This window comes from Lolium perenne, chromosome 6 (genome assembly GCF_019359855.2).
Source record: "Lolium perenne isolate Kyuss_39 chromosome 6, Kyuss_2.0, whole genome shotgun sequence".
In the NCBI taxonomy this organism is placed as follows: domain Eukaryota; kingdom Viridiplantae; phylum Streptophyta; class Magnoliopsida; order Poales; family Poaceae; genus Lolium; species Lolium perenne.
This window is the reverse complement of record NC_067249.2, coordinates 134091814-134113076: the sequence shown is the minus strand read 5'-3', so window position 1 is coordinate 134113076 and position 21263 is coordinate 134091814. Positions and strand designations below refer to the sequence as shown.

General features: G+C 43.2%; 3 protein-coding genes across 3 annotated transcripts; 2 read left to right on the top strand and 1 right to left on the bottom strand.

Annotated features, from left to right (window-relative positions):
• Positions 1-4041: 4041 nt before the first annotated feature.
• On the top strand, positions 4042-5548 carry LOC127334477 (two-component response regulator ORR2). The gene is made up of 4 exons (XM_051360931.2): positions 4042-4328; positions 4414-4553; positions 4626-4696; positions 4884-5548. The coding sequence occupies exons 1-4, from the start codon at positions 4211-4213 to the stop codon at positions 5257-5259; spliced, it is 705 nt and encodes a 234-aa protein (XP_051216891.1). The 5' UTR covers positions 4042-4210; the 3' UTR covers positions 5260-5548.
• A 3744-nt stretch (positions 5549-9292) lies between these two features.
• Positions 9293-14260, bottom strand: LOC127334480 (NADPH-dependent pterin aldehyde reductase). The gene is made up of 5 exons (XM_051360933.2): positions 13942-14260; positions 12421-12490; positions 12096-12289; positions 11833-12005; positions 9293-9626 (listed from the first exon to the last, which is right to left on the bottom strand). Exons 1-5 carry the CDS (start codon positions 14176-14178, stop codon positions 9557-9559), a joined length of 744 nt encoding a protein of 247 aa, XP_051216893.1. The 5' UTR covers positions 14179-14260; the 3' UTR covers positions 9293-9556.
• A 71-nt stretch (positions 14261-14331) lies between these two features.
• On the top strand, positions 14332-19777 carry LOC127334479 (uncharacterized). The gene is made up of 10 exons (XM_051360932.2): positions 14332-14480; positions 15164-15328; positions 15855-15966; positions 16513-16703; positions 16813-16907; positions 16984-17364; positions 17740-17848; positions 18605-18876; positions 18991-19361; positions 19436-19777. The coding sequence occupies exons 2-10, from the start codon at positions 15194-15196 to the stop codon at positions 19558-19560; spliced, it is 1791 nt and encodes a 596-aa protein (XP_051216892.1). The 5' UTR covers positions 14332-14480; positions 15164-15193; the 3' UTR covers positions 19561-19777.
• The last annotated feature ends 1486 nt before the right edge of the window (positions 19778-21263 follow it).

Sequence of the window (21263 nt, the reverse complement as noted above, 5' to 3'; positions counted from 1 at the left end):
CATCAATATGTTTCCCGTACCATAGTTGCGCATGCACCCCATTTTTTTGTGACACTTCCAAATTTCTAAAAAATGTAAACTAAGATTATGGACATTGGTTACGACATATGTTGTGAACCTGCAATTTTTGTGTCAAAATATGACCAAATGTGACCTGTGTAAAAAAGAGAAGACATAAGTGAATAGTGTCATGTACTATTTATACACCATTTGTTTTTTTTTGTGTAGATTACATATTTTCATACTTTTGGATGAAACTTCACAGATACACAAGATATAACATAATTTAGGTCCATAATTTTAGTTTACAATTTTTTAAAACTTAGAAGTATCACAAAAGCTGATTGTAGTTTCCCGTAACACAGTCTTTTACTATATGTTTGCATCCCTACTGCTCATGCGATTCTGGAGAATGGAACTATAAGATATGCACTTACATCAATAAGTTCTACATCTATAAAACAACGGTCAAATGGAAATCTGAAAAGTATGCATAGGTCAAATGGCGAGATCTAAAGAAAATTCCTTTACAGTGCCCCACTTTTGTTCCTTTTCAATGGAGTAACTTTAGCTCCCCTCATCCAGTATTTTTCTTTGGTGCAGGCTTGGCATGTTGCCTTTACTGTGCACCCTTTTCAGAACATATCGAAAAGTTTCAAAAGGCTAATGCCCCCTCTTGGATTATGTCCGTGGCTGCTTCCTATAAAATAAACAACCCGTATCAAGTGGGAAAATGCACACATCAACCTGATCACCTTGGACATCAACCGAATCTGATCCGAATACAATAGATCTTATTGAAAGGGAAGGACTCCACACGACACAGTGTTGAAGTTAACTCATAAGAGAATGAAATATAGATGAAAGTGTGATACGATAGAGACTGCCGCAAGTGTTCATTGAATGAGAGAGAACTTAGGTCAAAACATTTTTCGTGTGATGGCTAGCTTTACATAAGCCACCTTGTTTTTCTTTTGATGAAACGTCTCACAACGCAGATTCCCATCTCTAAGTAAGAGAGGCCAACATGTTAGAGCAAACAAGCGATCCACGTCTCCATGAAAATAGCGAGTTGTATCAGTGTTGAGTTGCCAATTAACTTACTCCCATCCACAACATCATCATCCTTCCCCTCCAGCAACCCTAGCTGCTGCAACTCCGTTTCCTTCATCCATCGGTTCCCCTTCATTTGATCGGCCTTGCCGACGTCGGGAGGGGCGGGAAACCTAACCCTTGGGTGGAGTTTTTCAGTAAAATATCTTTGGCCCATGCTCCGGTAGACACCCCCCCCCCCCCCCAATCATTAAGAGTAAAATAGTCATTAGTCCTAATTAATTTTGGTAGTCTTCGTTCTCTTGGCCATAATGTCGATGGTTACGATAGCTCCTTCAATAAGTGCTCTTTGTTTCTTCGTTCGGCGACGAGAGTTCCTTCTTGGTGGGCTTGGAAGATTAAATCCTCTAGGTATATTTCTTTATATCTTACTTGGTCATATGGACGCAATACTTGTCCTAGTTGCCTCATTCTCGACAATGACATTTCATTCTCTCGGCCTTCCAGCAACATCAAGCAGGAAGTTTGGGTTATTTTACCTGAAGTACCGGTGATGGTATTCATGACGATGTTGGTTAATTACTTTAATGGTTGCATCAAGCCCATGGCCTTGGCATTACGGTACAAAAACAATATTATGGTTAGACCCTCATTGGTATTTACAAGTTTGCGGTTTGGACTCTATGTCAATTTACAGTTGCTATAAAAAAACACAATATTGTGTCATTAAAAAGGAGAGTATAAAGACCTCAATACTTTTCTCATTTTCTTTAGATTTTATCTTCTAATCGGCAGAGACAACTAAGGATGGTAATGGGTAAGGTATGGGCAAAAGTAGAGTAATACCATATCCATACCCGTATAGTAAATTGGTACAATCTTCTACCCATACCCATAACCATACCCATAACCATACCCATACCCATACCCATACCCGCGGGTATAAAAATTAACCCATACCCATACCCGATGGGTACCCATACCTATTGGATACCCGGCGGGTAAATCAAATAGTACACAAAATGTTCACAATTTTACATTTATCGATAAAAAATTTCATGAAAAAATGAACTATCTCAACTCAATAGCATGTAGTTGAATACATAACAATTATCAAATTGTATGAATCACAATCTCATATTCTAACTCATAATTTCAGCAAGAGTAGAAGTGTTACATGAAAAAAATAAAAAACGGGTAGGGTATGAGTATACCCGCGGGTACAAGGCTATGCCCATGCCCTATCCATAACTTTTTTTGATATAAAAGTTGCGATCAATTAAACGGCACACTCAGGTGCTAAAACTTGTCCATGCCCTATCCATAACTTAACTTGTAGGGTATGTGTATTACATGTGGATATAAAAGCGCCCCTACCCTACCCATGCGGATACGATACCTGTGGATACCCGTTCTTATTGGTAAAATTGTCGTCCTTAGAGAAAGCTCATGTATTTTTATCATCACATGTTCATTTTTCCGATAAAGTGATTTTTTTGACAACTGAAATGTTAATATATGATGAAGATATCAATTATACAGCTCCTGCACAACATAACGTTTGGAATTGGCCGTTATACACACAACCAAAAAGATAAAGAAAAGAAGAAAGACCCACCCAGGTGATCAGTCACCGCAACTCTACCATGTAGTATTCACTACTATCATGCTATTGAGAAAAAAAGGGGTTCATGTCAAACAACGTCCACATGGTCACACGGTGAAGATTGCAGGTAACGCCATCACCAACCGATCACCATATTTCGGATGTAAAAAGTGTTTGAATTGGTTCTTTCGCGCCGCCCTGCGGACAGGCCAAGAGCCCATGTTCATTTGCGGGTGGTAGCAACGACAATGGTGCCTCATATTTGTGGGTCAGCTATCCGCGATGCTGTCTAACAGTGCTTTAATGGCGGCCGACGCTACTAACTGGAGCTTAATGGTGGCGCCGCTATTTCCCGCTTGCGCCTGTCGTTTTCCGTTGCGCTATTTCCCGCCCGCGTCGATATTTCCCACCCGATCACACATTTCCCCACCCAGGCCATCGTGCCTATAAAATAGTGGTCGTCGGGGACTTCGCTAGGCCACACAACCATAGCCATGACTCGCCATCCCCACCACCCCCACCACCACCACCACTTGGGCCTAGATTAGTGAGATGCGGTGGAGAGGTATCCTCCTAGCCCCACGGCAAGCGGGCAAGGAGGACATGGAGGCCTAGGACGACAATGTCGGTAGCAAGGACGACCTACGTGCGCCGACCACTGCGGAGCAACGTGTGTCTTTCTAGAGTGCATGTCAGCGAGCGTTGGAGGCCTCTGATGATGAGGCCATCGTCGTGATGCCACATCAAACAACAGCCGTTGGGCGATTGAAGCCATCCCCCTTTGCAGTAAAGGGGTGGCGGCGAGGGCTAAGGAAGCTTCGGTGGCAACATCGGAGGCACGGCGGGTGGGGCAATGGGGGGCTAGCGGCAAGCCAGCTACACCAATGCTAGAAATGCCCCAATGTAGTTTAGTTTAGTCCAATCGTGTTTAGAATTATATGAAAACATATAGACACCAAAAAAATAGTAAAAAAAATGATTTTTTTATTTCATTGACATGGGGGCCACCGAAGGATGCGCACTCGCAAATCAACCCTAAATTTTGACCGAAAATGCGTCGGCATGTCCTTGGTGTGCGAAATGTTGGGCCTTGCAATCTTTCCTCGTGGATAGCAACGGACACGAAATGTTCTTTTACGGCTTGTCGTTGCAGATGGCCTTAACCTATCTTCTACACACACAAAATGATATTGATGCGCACAAGAAAGAAAGAAAGAGAAGAAAACCATGACGTCATGTTGAAACAAAAAGGGAAAGCAATCACGCGAGAGGGATCGGGGATTCGCCCCGACAAGCAAATCCGGAGGAAAGCATTTCCCCGGCCCCACCGCACGCGCGCGGGCCCCGCTGGTCCGCCCTTCTTCTTCTACCTCCACTTCTACGAGCTAGCCCGCGACCACACCGAGAAGCTTATTAGAGAACACCGGCCATTGTTTATCGATCGATCACCGTCGCCTTCTTACCTCTTACAAGTTCCAATACCATACGCTACGTAGAAGGGGTGAAGCGCGCACCGCCGGCGTTACTCGTACGTACAGAAGGAGGAGGACGATGGGAGCAGCTGCAGGAGGGGAAGGGGAGGCGGTGAGGGTGCTGGTGGTGGACGACTCCCCCGTCGACCGGAGGGTCGTGGAGCTGCTCCTCAGGAACCACGCCGCGGCATTCCACGGTCAGCTAGCCTACCTATACTAACTATACAGTAATATTTCGTTGCTTCGGTGGGAGTTGTGACATGATTATGGCCGTTCATTCAGTTACCACGGTGGACAGCGGCAAGAAGGCGATGGAGCTCCTGGGGCTGAATAATGCAGGCAAGCAGAGGAGCATCGACATGGTGCTCACCGACTACTGCATGCCGGAGATGACCGGCTACGACCTTCTCCAAGCTATCAAGGTATGCATGCGATCCTCTCCTCTGTTCTGCTATGAGACGACTGACGTCTGACGAATCTTTTAACACGGTCAGGCGCTGGGCTCTGCCAACCCGATTCCGGTGGTCGTCATGTCGTCGGAGAACGAGCCCCAGAGGATCAGCAGGTTGACATCCCTCGACCTTTTCTTTTCATTTGGCCCACGTAGTATCATTGCGTTTTGCTCAAAGAAAAAAGAAGATGCCGCCATGAAAGCTGCTTTCGCTCTCTGCCTATGTACTCCTATACTCTTTCATGTTTCAAGGCTTTATTAGCACACTAACTAATCAAGCCCGCCTCTCTTTGACAAACAGATGCTTAACGGCGGGCGCCGAGGATTACATCGTGAAGCCTCTGAGGAAGAAGGACGTGCAGCGCCTGCGGAACTGCTCCGCTGCAAGGTCGGCCACCAAGGACGCCGTGGCCGCCGATGATAGACGATGGAGCTCGGTCAAGAAGAACGACGCTCCAGCTCCACCGCCGCGTCCGGACACGGCCGCCAAGAAGGCCACCTCGGAGCAGAGGCCACGCCGGCTGGCAGGAGCAGGACTAGCCATGGCATCCACCGTCGACCTGTCGCACTACCTGCAGTTCCTCTTCAAGTTCATCCTGCTCGCCTACGCGGTGCTCTGCCTCACGGAGCTCCTCCACAGATGGTCTAGCGGCTGCTTCCTCTCCCAGCTCCCGTGATCGATTCTTCGTACGTGGAAATCGATCGAGTGTGTAGAACAAGGTGTTGCAAGCTTACTTTTCTTTCTAGGCATGGCTCAAGCATCAGGAGCTAGCTAGCTAGCTCGAAGTTTCAACATCCATGGTGCTGTAGCGGCCTAGCCACTAGGAAGGTTAATTAATTGTTAGCTCCTGGCTCATCGATCCTGGGCATTTAATTGTCGATTAAATCATGGAAGAACCACCGACCGGAGATATCCTCCTGTATATTGAATGATTTGAGTGGGTAGTATCTCAATCCAGATCTCGATATGATACGCTGATGCAAGCAACTACTGCATGTGCACAGCCGAAGCTTCTCATATCCAGGTCTTGTTTGTTCGCTTGGGTGGGTGGGCGTACGGTTCACCTGCTCCGCACCTAGCTCACGGCAAGCACGCTTGACAGCCAGGGTGACATCCTAATCCTGTCCATCGTTGGGATTCGTGGCAACCCCAAATATACTCTTAAATCATTTTTTCCGTAAGGGCATCTCCAGCGGCGCGACGCATTTCGGACGTCCGAAATGTCCGTTTGCGTCACGCGGCGGACGCGAGACAGACCGTTTTTGTCCGCGCGTCCGTTTGCACCTAGAGGTGGCTCCAACGGCCCGGCGCATTTCCACGTTGCATCAATTTATGAAGTTTCCAAACAACAAAATAAGGAAATCAACGCACCCTGCCATCCAAATGGACAGTTTTTCCACTCTCAGTGCATGCAATCTATACTGCCAATCATTCCTGGGAACCCTCTAGACTCGTTGATAGACAGGAGCCGTCTTGTATCCTCAAAAGTTGGCTCCCTACAGTAATACTCTCCGGACACGGCAATCACGGCTCGGCAAAATCTGTACATGGCCTCAAGGTAGGTGCTCTCACCCATTCGAAGATACTCATCGAATATATCCGCAACCATTCCATATGAGAGCATCCGAATAGCCGCAGAGCATTTTTGGTAGGAGGTGAAGCCTAGCGCACATGTTGCATCGGGTCTGCATTGGAAGTAGGGGTCGTAGTTTCTGACGCCCCGTAGAATGGCCAAGAACAGGTCCCTTAACATCCTGTATCGGCGCCGGAACAGTTTTTCCGGGAAGATCGGATTGGTGAGGTGGAAGTAGTCCTTGTGGAGGCGGGCCTGCCCTTCCACTCTGTTGCGCGGCAGGTTTTTGGAGCGCCCCTTCACAGAGCCCCGGTGCTGCGGCCCCGGGTTAGAGGTGAACTCGTGGATCATGGAGGCCGCAGTAGTTGCCAATGTCTGCGTCGACTGATCGAACTCCTCGTCGGAAGAGGAGTCGATGACCTCCGCGCGGAACTTGTCCAACATCTGCCACATGTCCATCTGCGTGGGTACAAACGGAGCCGACGGCGACTTCTGCGGCGCTGTGGCGGGACGGGGGCGGGTGGGGTTGGGGTGGTGGCGTCGCACTAGGGCAGCAAAGGCGGGAAAAAAGAAGCAAATCGAAGCGGTCGATTTCGCTGTCCCTGATATGCGGAACCGGGTAAGAAATGGAGGACGCTCTGCGGACGGTCCGGTCACTATGCGTCGCGCCGCTGGAGGTGGTGCCAGACGCATTTCCGATCACGGTGGACACAAACGGTCGCTCAACGTCCGTTTGCGTCGCGCCGCTGGAGATGCCCTAAGGTAAGACCAACCATATGGTGTATAGAAAAAATTCCAATATAGGAGTATCAGGGTAGAAACCACTTTTCTTATTTCTTATAGGCAACCCACAAGCTTGAGTTAGAACTTAACCTTGAAAACAGGTTTCTTTTCTCCACATAATTATTACCCTAGCAACTTATCAAAACCGTCGGGTGGAGGGGATACGGCATGGCACGTTCTTGCCCATATAATAAGATCTACAATTGGTATTGCGTTGTTGCAGAGACTGGCTGTAATTGGTATCTTTTGATATTAATATATATAATCCTTTTATCAAAAAAATAAAATCTATAATGTATAAGATCAACCTGAGGGACACCACACACTCCCTACGTTTTAGTGAATTAAGGCTTATATTTTTCTGTAAAGTCAAACCAAGTAAGATTTGGTCATACTTTACAAAAAATTAAAATAAATGTAATATTTTATGCATATTGTATGAAAATATATTTCATGATGTATTCAATGATATTAATTTTGTATTTTGCAAATTAATAATTTTTTGTAAAAACTTGGCCAAACTTTACATGGGTTGACTTTTGAAAAATAATACTCCTTATTCATTGGAATGGAGGTTTTAGGTCTTAAGGTGTGATTTTAGCACATTGCGGCTAGCGGCTGCCCTTGTACATTTTGACTGACGGGAAATTTTGAACTCTGTACTATCCAACCGCATCTCTCTTCATATATCGATTTCACCGATACATTGTTAGAAGCTCGATAAAAACTACGAAGAACAAAAAAAGATATCATAACGGAAGACACAATATTTAGCGTGGAAAACCACATGCGCCAGCCAGCAAAATTTCACTATATCGAAGAGTGTTTACAAACGCTGTCGCTTATCTTGTAAAAAGATCAACCCTAAACGGCGGCTTACAAGAGGTATATATAGACAATGGCGACGATACATACCGTTTTGGGCTTCGCTCCGCTCGCTAGAAGTTAGTCTTTTTTATAAATTTGGATCACAATATAACATACAACATCTCCGTATGTAGACCTAGTGCAGCATACTACCTCCACTCGTTCCACTGAGACCACCAATTTCAATGATCATCCACATGATAAGATGAGTTGTTCAAATCTTGCTTATAGCACGAGAAAAGAGAGCAACAACACGCTCAAGCTCGCTCACTCCATGCCGTGTCCCGAGTCGAGTTCAAATTAGAGTGTTTTGATGAAAGATTAATTTTTATCTAGTGCACTAACTCGGTGTATATTTTTTATAGATTTTCTTCGATCATGGGATGGTTATGTTCCCTTCCCATAGAGAGGAGAGAACATAACAAGTTACATTTTTTCTTTAACGGAACAAGTTACATTTGATGCGTTTGCTTCAAATCATAAGGGACGATAATGTTTTCGGAGAGCATCTCCGCTCGACTGCTCAATTTTGTTCGACTACATACATAAGCGCCAACCGATGGACTACTTTTTGTTTTGGTTACATGCAATCCATTCAAACGGTTAACACATGCTGCCAATGTAGCTCAGATACAAAGCGACCAGAAGATACAATGAACTGCCGCCGAAAGGCGCAGACAACCTCTGTGCACAACAAGCCAATGGTACTACATTGAAGATTGAACAGAGATCCTCCGTCCCACGAACAGATACGATGCAACTATTGGCTGAAGTACCATGTATACGATGCATGCATGCTGTGCCCGGTACAAAGTACTTACGATCACATCAATGGAAACAATTGAACGGGGACGCTTTCAAGCAGGTTATTATGGCACTGGGTTTGAGAGCGTGCTTCAACAGGAGTTGCGATGGTGGCGGCTAGATTGCGTCCAGGAAGGGCAGGACTGTAACTGTTGGGGATCCCTTCATTTAAGTGAGTGAGATGTGCAGGCTTAGTTGGGCGGCGGGTGAATCTTTGGCACCTTCATTTCCTAGGAGACGACATCTCTTTCATATGCCTGATCCCCTTTTGGCAGTACAATTACTTCCTGTTTCATGGCAATGGATGTTGCACGCCGTATCATGTCTAGCACACCAATAACTAAGACTGTATAAAGCAGGCCCATGGAATCTCCTGTTGCAATTGACCAGGGATAGTAATGCAGAACTTTGCAGTGACTAATTACTCAGTCCATGCGTGTTTGATGACAATGGTACACTGAATAACTACAGATACTGTGGATTGAGCATGGACATAGGAACATAGGCCATAGCACATAACAGCGGTGTCGGAACAAACAATGTGCTCAATGTCACGATCCATTCTGGGAGGGCATTATCACGGACAAGTCTTCCACTAAGATGAGAGCAGTCGTTGAACTCTTGCAAGAGATGACTAAAGACTAAATCTACCGAAGCATAACGAGCAAAATATCAAACGAAATTGGGAGATAAATGGCCTTATTTAGTCATCTTGGGGCTTTGGCTACCTGAGAAAAGCAAGTTATCTTGTTCCAACTGAAAAGCCAGAAGATGAGGCGTTCCAAGCAGCAGGATACACAGCTTACTTCTGACAAGAAAAATGCAAACTAGAGAGCATAAGCAGATTACAACTTATACCTTACTACAATATAATGTTGCAAGAGCTACAAGTTAAAACTAAAAGTACACCCATCTGTTATTAATACAGCACACATTTGCTGAAGCATCAAACAGTGAGCGAGGCACCATTATCTTCCAGCGAAAGGCTTAGAATCATTGTAGCTGCCTTGGGTGCCCTGAAAAAGAGAAGAAACCCTCCAGTTAATACGATTAGTATCCTGAGATAGCATGGTTTGAATACGAAAACGCAAGTTGATGATATGCAGGAAAGAAACCACGTGCAGATATGTGACAGATCTAATCTAGCAAATAATAGCTTGCTACTCAAGATTAAAAGGCTCTCTGTTAATAAAACACTCTGGATACATTCATTGAATTTTTTTTTTTGGAAAATTCGAATTCTTAGGATATAATTCCTATGTGGGCTGTTTAATTTCCTGGATTGAAACACATAGACATGTGTAATCATGGTCCTGGATAGTAATTCCGGGCAATTATCTTGCACCAAATAATCCCACCAGATGCAGTTTTGCAATAATTACCGTGGAATCAAGCTGATGAGCCATACTATGAAGCTATGGGAGAGAGTCATTGAGCACCGCTTAAGAAGGTTGACAAGCGTGACCAAAAACCAATTTGGTTTCATGCCTGGGAGGTCTACCATGGAAGCCATCTTCTTGGTACGACAGCTGATGGAGAGATACAGGGAGCAAAAGAAGGACCTTCATATGGTGTTCATTGATTTGGAGAAGGCCTATGATAAGATAACTCGGAATGTCATGTGGTGGGCCTTGGAGAAACACAAAGTCCCAATAAAGTACATTACCCTCATCAAGGATATGTATGATAATGTTGTGACAAGTGTTCGAACAAGCGATGGCGACACTGATGACTTTCCAATTAGAATAGGGCTACACCAAGGGTTAGCTTTGAGCCCTTATCTTTTTGATTTGGTGATGGATGAGGTCACAAGGGATATACAAGGAGATATCCCATGGTGTATGCTCTTTGCGGATGATGTGGTGCTAGTCGATGATAGCCGAACGGGGGTTAATAGAAAGTTAGAGTTGTGGAGGCGAACTCTCGAATCGAAAGGTTTTAGGCTTAGTAGAACTAAAACTGAATACATGAGGTGCAGTTTCAGTTCTACTAGGCACGAGGAGGGAGAGGTTAGCTTTGATGGGCAGGTGGTACCGGAGAGAGACACTTTTCGATATTTGGGGTCCATGTTGCAGAAGGATGGCGATATCGATGAAGATGTGGGCCACCGAATCAAGGCTGGTTGGATGAAGTGGCGCCAAGCTTCTGGCGTACTCTGTGACAAGAGAGTGCCACAAAAGCTAAAAGGCAGGTTTTATAGGACAGCTATCCGACCTGCGATGTTGTATGGAGCTGAGTGTTGGCCAACGAAGAGACGACATATCCAACAGTTAAGTGTAGCAGAGATGCGCATGTTGAGATGGATATGTGGCCACACAAGAAAGGATCGGGTACGGAACAACGATATACGGGAGAGAGTTGGGGTAGCACCGATTGAAGAGAAGCTGGTCGAACATCGTCTCAGATGGTTTGGACATATCCAACGGAGGCCTCCAGAAGCGCCAGTGCATAGCGGACGGATAAAGCGTGCTGAGAATGTTAAGAGGGGTCGTGGTAGACCAAACTTGACATGGGAGGAGTCCGTTAAGAGAGACCTGAAGGTTTGGAATATCGACAAAAATATAGCCATGGATAGGGGTGCGTGGAAGTTAGCTATCCACGTTCCGGAACCATGACTTGGCTTCGAGATCTTATGGGTTTCAACTCTAGCCTACCCCAACTTGTTTGGGACTGAAAGGCTTGGTTGTTGTTGTTGTTGTTGTTGTTGTTGTTGTTGTTGATGCAGTTTTGCAATAGATGCCCAATGTTACATTTTCAGTTACTATGAACTTCAGCACCTGCGACCTGTCGCAGCTTAAAAGGCTGGTGGGTTAATTGACATATACAGGGTAAGGAAAATGCCATAAGGTCAAAGACGTTTGACGTATGACTTTGCCTATTGCCTTATTCAGGAGTTGAATATGTGTACTTTTTCAGGTGTAATGTGTACCTTTTGATATACTAGTATTACTACTTGTATGACTATGGAGGACATACTACTAGGATAAAAGAAGATTGGATGAATGTTGACTGGTGTCAGTCATCAGAGAAATAGGACATGAGAATGATCAAATAGAATATCCGTTGGACACTAATTGGTTGCTAATATATGTAATTTTCCTTGCCTACTTGGGTATAAAATCCTTACAACCTTCTCCCATGAACTCCTATTAATGAATAGATATGTTCATTTGCATAGTTGAGGAGGATGAAGAGGACAAACACAAATCCAAACAGAATTACCATTGTTCAGTCGATTGGTATAGCGCAGACGAAGTTCCAAAGCATGAAGCAAGCATGTCAGTATTCACAACACCAGGGCTAAGAGCAATGGCTGCCAATCCAGGAGGCAACTCCTTTGCTAACGAGCGTGTTAAACCTTCAATAGCCCACTTTGAAGCACAATAGGGAGCAACCTGAAACCACATTACACAATTTGGTATACAATGATGATTTCACAGTTAACAAATATAATCAGTATTAAACAGCCTTTGACTTTGCCCTACCTCTGCAGCAGAAGACCTCCCCCAACCAGAGGATAAATTGATTATCATTCCATGTTTCTTCTGTAACATAAGTGGTACAAAATGGCGAAGTACATTCGCCGTTCCTTTGATATTTGTATCAACCACCGCGTCAAATTCTTCTGCTGGAACATTCCACGTCTTGTTATTCCTGTTTATTGTACCAGCATTGTTGACTGCAACAATATATCAATCGTTAGACCTCTGTAGAGATCCCCATCATGTAAAAGAAAAAGAAAAAAGATTTCACTTCAAATACTTCCAGATGGCTCTAAGTGCACATTGTGGAGCAAAAAGTATAGCACACCTATGATATCAGGAATTTGCTTCTTTTCCACGACAGCCTTTGCTAGCTCAGCCATGCTGCTGTCAGACCTCTGCAACAGAAGCACATGCATACTTAAGAATGTAAAGTTATTTCAATGTCTTAAGGCAGTGAAAAAAATAGGCAACTTACATTATGTTTTGTTTATAAGAATCTATGAATCACATGCATCCTTCGTTTTTCATAAGGTATGGTTCTACTGTTATTCATGCCATATCGTATGAACTGAACTTAATTTGATATTTGAGGTCACAAGTCACACATTCCATATTACCCTTTTAACTCCAACTAATCTTGCCTTCAACAAAAGCAAGCAGACTGCTCACATGATGTGTGAATTCATGATAATTTTAAAAGAACGAGTATAATAGCCTCTTTAATGTCAATAACTGTCCATCAAGTATCATATGGTCTAACCATGAAAGTAAGAAGTTAGAAACCATGACTACATTTAGAATACTTTATCAACTCGTGACCAGCAAGATTTGACACCCTCTATGCATCTTTCTTGTCGACCACCAAACCAACAAAACTTATGAAACTCTCAACGCACAAGACAAAATCACCTAATTAGCGTGTACAGACAGGTCATTAGTTTCAAGGCATGCTGTCTTCTATGGAAACAGATCACATGCCATGCTGCACTGTTTTTGCTCCACCCCAGCATGGCTGCCTGCTTGCACCGATGCAGCTTGCACGCCAGTGCCCAGGCACCTAACGCTTCAGCCCTGCAGCACCCTGCCCCTGCCGGCTCTCACCCAGGTTGCTAGGTTAGGTATTTCTTGTTCTGATGATTTCATTTAGGACTGAGATGTAGCGATACTTTAGATGCACACTACTCCATTCATTTGAGTAAGATGTATTTTTTTGGTTTTCTGATTTAGCTAGCAACGATGACATGGCAGAAGATAGTCTTTTTAAAAAAAAATCATGATGCAGCTATCTAATTAGGGGTTTGCTAATTCTCAGTTGATCGAAAGTTATCTTAATTCTCAGTCAACCAAAAATAATCTTAATTCTCAGTCACCTCTCTCACTGTTGGATTGCATCTTGATTTATGCTAGCTGAGGTGCAACCTAGATTTTTCTAATTGCACACGAGGTTGTAACTGAGATTTTACAAATTGCAGCATGTGTTGTATTGTACCTGAGAAAAATAATCCAGATGTTGAATTGCTTTGTGATTCGAGTTAGTTATAGGTTGCAATATCTAATTATCACTAATACATGTAAATTTGGCTGTTTTTTTCATGCATATGGAATTGGCCCCCTCTTATGTTTTGTTACTGGCAGCAGGACCCTAACCCTAGAAACTGAGACTCGGCTCAGCAGTTCACCACTGTAGCAAATGGAAGAAGATTGATATAGGTGTCGAGGGATTGGGCTGAATAGCACTAAATTAGAAATCATCTCCGGCGAATTCAACAGCTAGGTATCCCGTTTGAATCCACGCCCTAGTACAACACAAGCAGTAAAACGAGGAGGAGGAAATAGAGTGCATTACGACGTCAGCGACGGTGAGGAAGTGGCGGGACGGGGACGCGATCTCGGCCTCGAGGGAGCGGATGGGGTCGGCGGAGCGGCCGCAGCCGACGACGGCGTGGCCCCGGCGCGCGAGCTCCAGCGCGAGCGCGCGGCCCAGCCCCCGGCTGACCCCCGTGATGAGCACCGTCCTCGGCCCCGCCGCCGCCGCCCGCGCCGCCGCCACTCCTCCGACCCCGCTCTTGGACCCCGACGTCATCCCGCCTCCTCCTCCTCCTGCTCCGCCCCTCTGGTTCGTCGGCGTTCGAGCGCAGGCGTCGTGGAGGCCCCGTGACCTTGTGTTCCCGACACCTCGCTCTTCTGATGGGCTTGGGCCCTAAGCCCGTGGGGCCCGGCCCATCTACTGTCTGAAGGACGGCTGCGGCTACTCTAGACGCCAAGCCTCCGCCGAGGTTCTCTTGGAGAGGCTTCCTTCCATCCCCAGCCAGAACCTTCCCGATCCTCCCACTCCCAGTCCCCTCGCCGCCTCCGCGCCCCTCCGGTCCGATCGCCTCGCCGCCGGTAACGAATCCTCTCTCTCCCCATCCTACCTGCGTGTCGGCTCCATCACCTGTAATCTCTCGATTCGTCAGCCTCTGGGTTGGGCAGCAGATGATGAAAAGCTTGCCCTTTTCCCCCTATTATTACTCGCGTGTTACAATCCGCGGCCGTTTTTTCGAGTTATTGGATTGGTCTCTAGTGTGGTGTGCTGTCTATGCTGTGGTTCCGTTGGTTCTTGTAGTTCTGGAAGGGATAGGATGGAATGATTCATTGTTGCCACTTATATAGTATTATCTTTATTATTCGTGTGGGGAGCCTGCCGGTTGAGCTCGTTTCCCCTCCAGCCAAGAAGATGGTGAAGATGCTAAGGATTACGAGCGGACAGTTGAAAGGAAAAGCTAGGATTTTTTAACCACTGGACAGTTGTTCTTGCCTTCTTGGCCCTAGGAGGCACACAGAATGCTTGGCAGTTATGGATTAGGGCATTGACTTATAGTAATATTATGATGATTTGTGTAGCGTAGCCTTAGGGACCATTGCAGGATGTGACTAAGTTGAGAGCCTGTTGGATGTTTCCCTGTGTATTACTAACTTCCCCCTCCACAAGTTCGAATGCAGCATGACTTTTTTCAGGTGCATCTTTATTGCTCGATCTAGCGGTCTTTGTTCAATTTGGATGACCGGTTTGATGCATTTATTTGCAGCTTGGAATCGTGTTTCATAGTCGATAAGCCATGTTCAAGAAGAATGTCGAGGCGAAAGCTCTGCAGCGCTTGTCAGGTGCTGACAAAAAGAAGCTGAGAAGAACTGCCAAGCTAAGGTTTCCGCAGGCATCTGATGAGGATATTGATGCCATCCTTCCCCCCAAGGTGATGATTTTTTTGTTGGCATTGTGTGGAGTAATAGCAGTATCTGAATGGGTTTAGTTCCCCCAATGGTACAAGTTGTATTGCATAGATAGAACTTGCACTTACTGTAGCCAAGAGTAATCTTCTTCTCCAAAAATTCATAACTGTGAGATTTTTAGCATTGGCATCCCTCACCACCTGTTTTAACTCATCTGTGTCATGTATTAGGTAAACTATCAACTGTTTTCTTATCTACCAGTGTTGCCAGTTTACAGCAAAGTGGATTTTTTAGCTAAAACTCAAGTGTTGTTTCTCGCGTTTATATATTTCTTATACAACAACAAAAACAACAACAACAACAACAAATTGGGATAATATTCCCAAACAAGTGGGGTAGGATAGAGGTGAAACCCATAAGATTTCGTAACCAACTCATGGTTCTAGCACGTGGATAGCAAGCTTCCACGCGGCTCTTTCCATGGTTCTCACGTTTATATATTTCTTATAGCTTTGGGATAATATTTTCTTCTTTATATTGTATGTGTAGGTTGAGATAACAGTCGCTAAGTACCCAAGTCGGACTCTTGTTTATGGAATAGAAGGGGAACTCCCGATGATATTCGACATTGATGGAAGAGGCCATGAGCTGTTTCCAACAGGTTATATATTTTTCATTTCCAGATTTTCCAAGTAATATACTTTCATATAGTTATCTAAAGTTCTCTAATTTCCATTGTGGTATGTCCTTTCTGTTGTAGTATAACATGTAAACTGTTGATTTCTATTGCGCATGTGTAAAACAAGACACATAATTAGAAACAGAGAAACACATTACAGCAATTAGTTGCGCTCAGCACAATCCCTCATCAGGGTCTTGGCCTTTTCATGTATATATAGAGATACGTGATGTACAAGATTACAATAACCAAATTAATCTAGTCAATATGAAATCAATCTAATCCAAAACTAATCAGTAGCTACCTATATTAATCTTAGCTATACAACTAACTAAACACGCATGCATATATACATCTTAGCCTTTTCTATGCGTTTTTATAGTTGATAGATATGGGTTGACCTCATGTTTTCTATTCTTATGGTAATGTTAAGCTGTTAGCTGAATGATTGACAACTAGATATTCAAAGATAACTGCATGCAGCATCTTGTACTTTTTTTCATGATTTAATTGGTGAAAATGCTGCAGTTTATGCACTCTGGAAGGTTCCTGATCTGTTGCCAGCTTTTACGCTTAAGGGTGGTGAGGTTTCACACTATATTCTTGGTGGCGCTGATCTTATGTTTCCTGGTATCCGCATACCCCCAGAAGGGTTACCATCTTTTCAGGCTGGCCAACCATGGTCAGTTAAAGTCCCTGGTAACCCTGCTCCAATTGCTGTGAGTTTCTCATATTTCTTTGCCCTAGCTATGCTTGAAGTTTTTCTTAAGTGGATACTGCCAATTATATTCGAGTCCAACTTCTGGTTCTTTTAAATCCTCTACACAGGTTGGGACCACAACTATGAGTGATACTGAAGCATTAAAGGCAGGATTACGTGGCAAGGCTTTACGGATTGCACATTACTACAAGGATTTGTTATGGCAAGTTGAATGCTCTTGATACACATCTGAGTTTACCTGTGCATTTTATAATTAATTTTTTAAATTATTTTTACAGGGCTTCAGCTGATGGTCGTTATGTTCCAAATGAAGGATTTTATGATGACATGGTTGTTGAAGATCCTAATTTTGCTTCAGCTTCTCAACATGACTCTCCTGAAGATCCTGCAGATGGGAAGCAAGACAAAGCAGATGCCGATGCTTCAGACAATCAAGCTGGAGATCCTTCTGTTGACAGTGAAACCATAGAAGATGTAACTGCTGGCGTGAACGAGCTAAATTTGCCTGAAGAGAAAACCACTGAGGAACCAACCGAGGAGAAGGAACATCAACATTTGTCTACTGAAGAAATTGATTCTCTCTTGGACAAATGCCTTCTGCAAGCAATACACACGAATGTGAAAGATAAAGACCTCCCTATGCCAGGAAGTACATTGTGGTATGTACATAGATAATTTGTTATTCCATCACTTATGAGTATTTTGTGCATATGAAAGCAATTGTTTTCATTCCAATTCATATGATGGAGATGAGTTCTGCACATCTTTGTACTTAGTTAGCCTTTTCTTTAAGATGATATATTACTAATTTTCTTGTAGTAAATAAAACTATATTTTACTCTAGAGCATTAAATATTGAGATATTATTTTCATATACTAGGTTCTCATTAGTACTATGACTTCTTTACATCAAGTAAATGATAACTAGGCAACGTGACTGTGCCAAGATTTCCTCTCCTGTAACCAGCATGTTTTGTTACTTTTTATGACACATAACTCCCATTTGTTCACCTTACATGTACTTCTCTGTGCAGGTCTAATCACATACTCCCCTGCAGACCTCCAGGTGTTACTCTGGATATTAAGAAGTCATCGCACAAAAAATTATCCAAGTGGTTACAGTCAAAATCTTCCTCTGGCCTTGTAAGATAGTGTGCAAATCTTTTCTAATCTGCATTATGTATGGTAAATTAATGAAGTCCTATCAAGTAGGCAAGAATACGTTATAGTTGCTAGATTGTTTCATGTCCGACAACTAATAACTAATTAAGCTATTTTAGTAGGAAATTTCTGGGTCCCTAAGGATTTCTAAGAAGTTAATTCAATGTAGGGTTTTATTTATTATTCTTTCACGTCCTTCAGTAAGTAAAGTGAAGTAGAAGCTGATATGTCACAATGTGATGCATTCTGGAACTGGGGAGGTCTTGCACTGTTGGAACTTGTGAAAGGTTTGCTGACATCATACATGGTTTGTGCATGTCTGTATATACCATGTATTTTCATGTTTGATTGAACACTATACAAATATGCTACAGTTGTCCAACATCTGGAAAAATTGCATATAGTACGTGATTTTTCGAAAACCTCAAAAGGGCATAGTTTTCCTGCATTTCATAAATAACAATAGAGTGGCCCTGTTTATAAGGAAACCAGGCTGAAAACCTTATATAGTGTGTGATCTAAGAAATGATCGTGTGTTTATTAAACTTTCTTGATATACAGTTATCTCGCAAACTTAAGATTTAGAAAGATTCATGATGCCATGATGTGTGATAGTGGCATATCATATCAGAGTGAAGTTATAGTTTTCGAATCATCAATATATTACTGCCCGTATTTGGATCTAATCCAGTTTTTGCATTCCCTCCACATTTCTGATGTCCATTAAATTGTTGACAGATCACTGCAAAAGAGGACAAGCATAAAAAGGAAGTCGTTTTGACTGGTATCAATCGTAAACATCCAGATTTCATGGCCTTTAAACCAGAAAAGAGGGTACAGGAGCCTGTTGAGCAGCAAGATAATGCTGTCGCCGAAGGTAGCGGCTCAAACCAACTGGAAGTGGAGGAAACTTATAAGCCAAGTTCTCACGTCAACCCCATATTTTTGGCTGTTGGAGCTGACACAGGGAAGTATTACAGTGCATCAGAGGCATCTGATATAGTTTTCAGGTTTGTCCCCAGAACAGTAATAGATATAGTAGTCTGTAGGTTCTATGTTTGTAAAGCGTGAATTTCGTAAATTTCTCACATCTCAACTATTTTCACTTTCTCCTCGCAATGAAGGTATGTAGAAAAGGAAAATCTGGTTAAGCCAGCAGACAAGGCTAAAGTAATCCTGGATGTTACGTTGTGTGATGCTCTGTACAAAGGAGCTGTCAAAAAGGGTTCAGCATACCCGAGTGAGATTCACAAGAAGGATTTGGGGTCAACGTTTATAAACCGTATGCAAATCCATCATAGAGTGGCTAGAGGAAACGAGGTGGTTGTTCGCAAGGGTGCCATACATACTGTTCAGATCATGACAGAAAGAAGGCAGGGGAACAAGAAGATGACCCGAGTCTCTGGATTGGAGTGCTTTTTGCTAGACGCTGACTCGTTAGCTTCTGAACTACAGAAGAAATTTGCTTGCAGTACCACAACAGCTGAGCTTCCAGGTATCAACCCTTGTGAACAAACTAGCGATATTATGCAAGCAGTACGTATAAATTTTGCCTTGTAACCATTTCAGGTAAAAAGGGGCAATACGAGGTGCTGGTTCAAGGTGGAGTCATCGAAAACCTCGCAAAGCACCTCGTTGACCATTACGGTGTTCCAAAGAGATACATTGAGGTTTATGACAAAACAAAGAAGTAGGAGGGGGAGCTGACTCCTGGGGAGCGCGACATTGTTGATATCTATCTGGTTCAGGATTCTTGGGTATCTGATTTGAGTTCTGAGGCTGCGTGTTTCCAGATGCGGATGGTGGCATCGTGTGAAATTTGTGAGTTGTACTTATTAAAGCTATCACATTTGTTGTAAACATCCAGTGGAGGTTATTCGTTTGCTTAATTAGTGAGATATTTTTGCTTCACTCTAGTTTTATTAACAGATAAATGATTTTGATCCTGTTCATTATACGATTATCGATAATTATCTTAATTACATTTGCTGCATCCCTGTCATGGTGGCAATTATACCTGACGTTAGGTATAGTAGTGAATACAAGAGTATTGATACCAAGGAAATAAAACGCAGCAAAGACCATTAGATAATTTTAAAAAATTATACCTCGAAATGAAAAGCTACTTTAGAGCACGTGAAATTATCTTTTTTTGCACGGACCACAAAAAGTAATGTTTTTTCTGCGAAACTTCGTGTGGGTACATAGAATGTTTGAATGTAGACCCCAAACTTTGGAATTTCTATGAATTTAAAAGTAAATATTTTGGACGGTAAGTGCAACCTGTATTCTTATATCTGGTCGAGAAGTTATTCATTTTACTAGTGAATTCCACTTTTTATATTATAGTTGTGCATCTTTAACACATATTACCCCATCTAGTGGAACTTCTACCAAAGTATCTCATTTAGGAGATTTTGAATATGATTTAATCCTATTTTAGCATTTTGCTTGTTAATGTTTGATCATGATACGGTAGGTGCAACCTGTATTCCTATATCTGTCTGGCGCGACAAAATTTCATATATGTTGGAGGGCGTCATCGAACTTCCTACTGTGTAGCGAGAAGTTCATGAAGGGTTTGAGAATAGCCAGGCTATGGAACATGGGGGCATTTGAACCCACTTTTTGAAAAGTTTCGTTTGTGATCTCAAAACATGTTTTAAAAATCGAAACACAAAATGATTTTCCAGATGATCTCAAATATGTGTCCTGGACATGAGTTTCGTGAAGAAAAAAACTTTTATTTTGTCTCGGCAAAAAAGTGAAATTTTGCCGGGCTATATAGTAGTATATATGTGACGTATTTTGTCTTTTTTAATTCTGAAATAAAAAAGTGGTTTCTCCGCGAAAACTTTCTACGCACACATGGAACATGCGTACGTACCCGGATATTTTTATTTCAGAATTTTTTAACATTTAGAAAATACATTTCCAACTAGGGTTCACATGCACCCAGGTTCAAACCGGACTTTTCCGGCTATGTATACATATACTTTATTCAACTAGTCTTACTTGTGGTTTCCCTTCATGAAGACCAAGACACATAACAAGAACTAAGATTATCTTATACACCAGCAAGGGAACACTCTTGCTCTCTAGAGTAATCTTTACGAGGTGGGAGTAGAGAAAACATTTATAGCAAGTATACTCATGTACGGTCCTCTTTGACACTGCACTTGCAGCTTATCTATCTAGTGTTTGAAGTGTTGTTGGTTGCTTTTTATATAGCAGCAAGAGAGAGTACTGCTTCCTTTATTATCGAGACATGTGGATTTCTAGATGCATTATGCTTAAGGAGTCCATGAGAGCTCTCTTCCATGCACACCAACCATGTATACTAATACGTTTGGCTCTCATATGTAGACTCAAGTCTTTGTCTTCCATGCACTTACTT

Bases quoted from the DNA above. Each gene is read 5' to 3' on its own strand.
- LOC127334477 (XM_051360931.2), top strand. From the start codon at position 4,211: ATGGGAGCAGCTGCAGGAGGGGAAGGGGAGGCGGTGAGGGTGCTGGTG. The intron at 4,329-4,413 runs GTCAGCTAGCCT...CCGTTCATTCAG, and splicing joins CCACGCCGCGGCATTCCACG to TTACCACGGTGGACAGCGGC. The intron at 4,554-4,625 runs GTATGCATGCGA...TAACACGGTCAG, and splicing joins ACCTTCTCCAAGCTATCAAG to GCGCTGGGCTCTGCCAACCC.
- LOC127334480 (XM_051360933.2), bottom strand. From the start codon at position 14,178: ATGACGTCGGGGTCCAAGAGCGGGGTCGGAGGAGTGGCGGCGGCGCGG. The intron at 12,290-12,420 runs GTGTGCTATACT...ATATTGTTGCAG, and splicing joins GCAAATTCCTGATATCATAG to TCAACAATGCTGGTACAATA. The intron at 9,627-11,832 runs GTAATTCTGTTT...TCTCTTTTTCAG, and splicing joins TACCAATCGACTGAACAATG to GGCACCCAAGGCAGCTACAA.
- LOC127334479 (XM_051360932.2), top strand. From the start codon at position 15,194: ATGTTCAAGAAGAATGTCGAGGCGAAAGCTCTGCAGCGCTTGTCAGGT. The intron at 15,967-16,512 runs GTTATATATTTT...AAAATGCTGCAG, and splicing joins CCATGAGCTGTTTCCAACAG to TTTATGCACTCTGGAAGGTT. The intron at 19,362-19,435 runs GTATCAACCCTT...TAACCATTTCAG, and splicing joins CACAACAGCTGAGCTTCCAG to GTAAAAAGGGGCAATACGAG.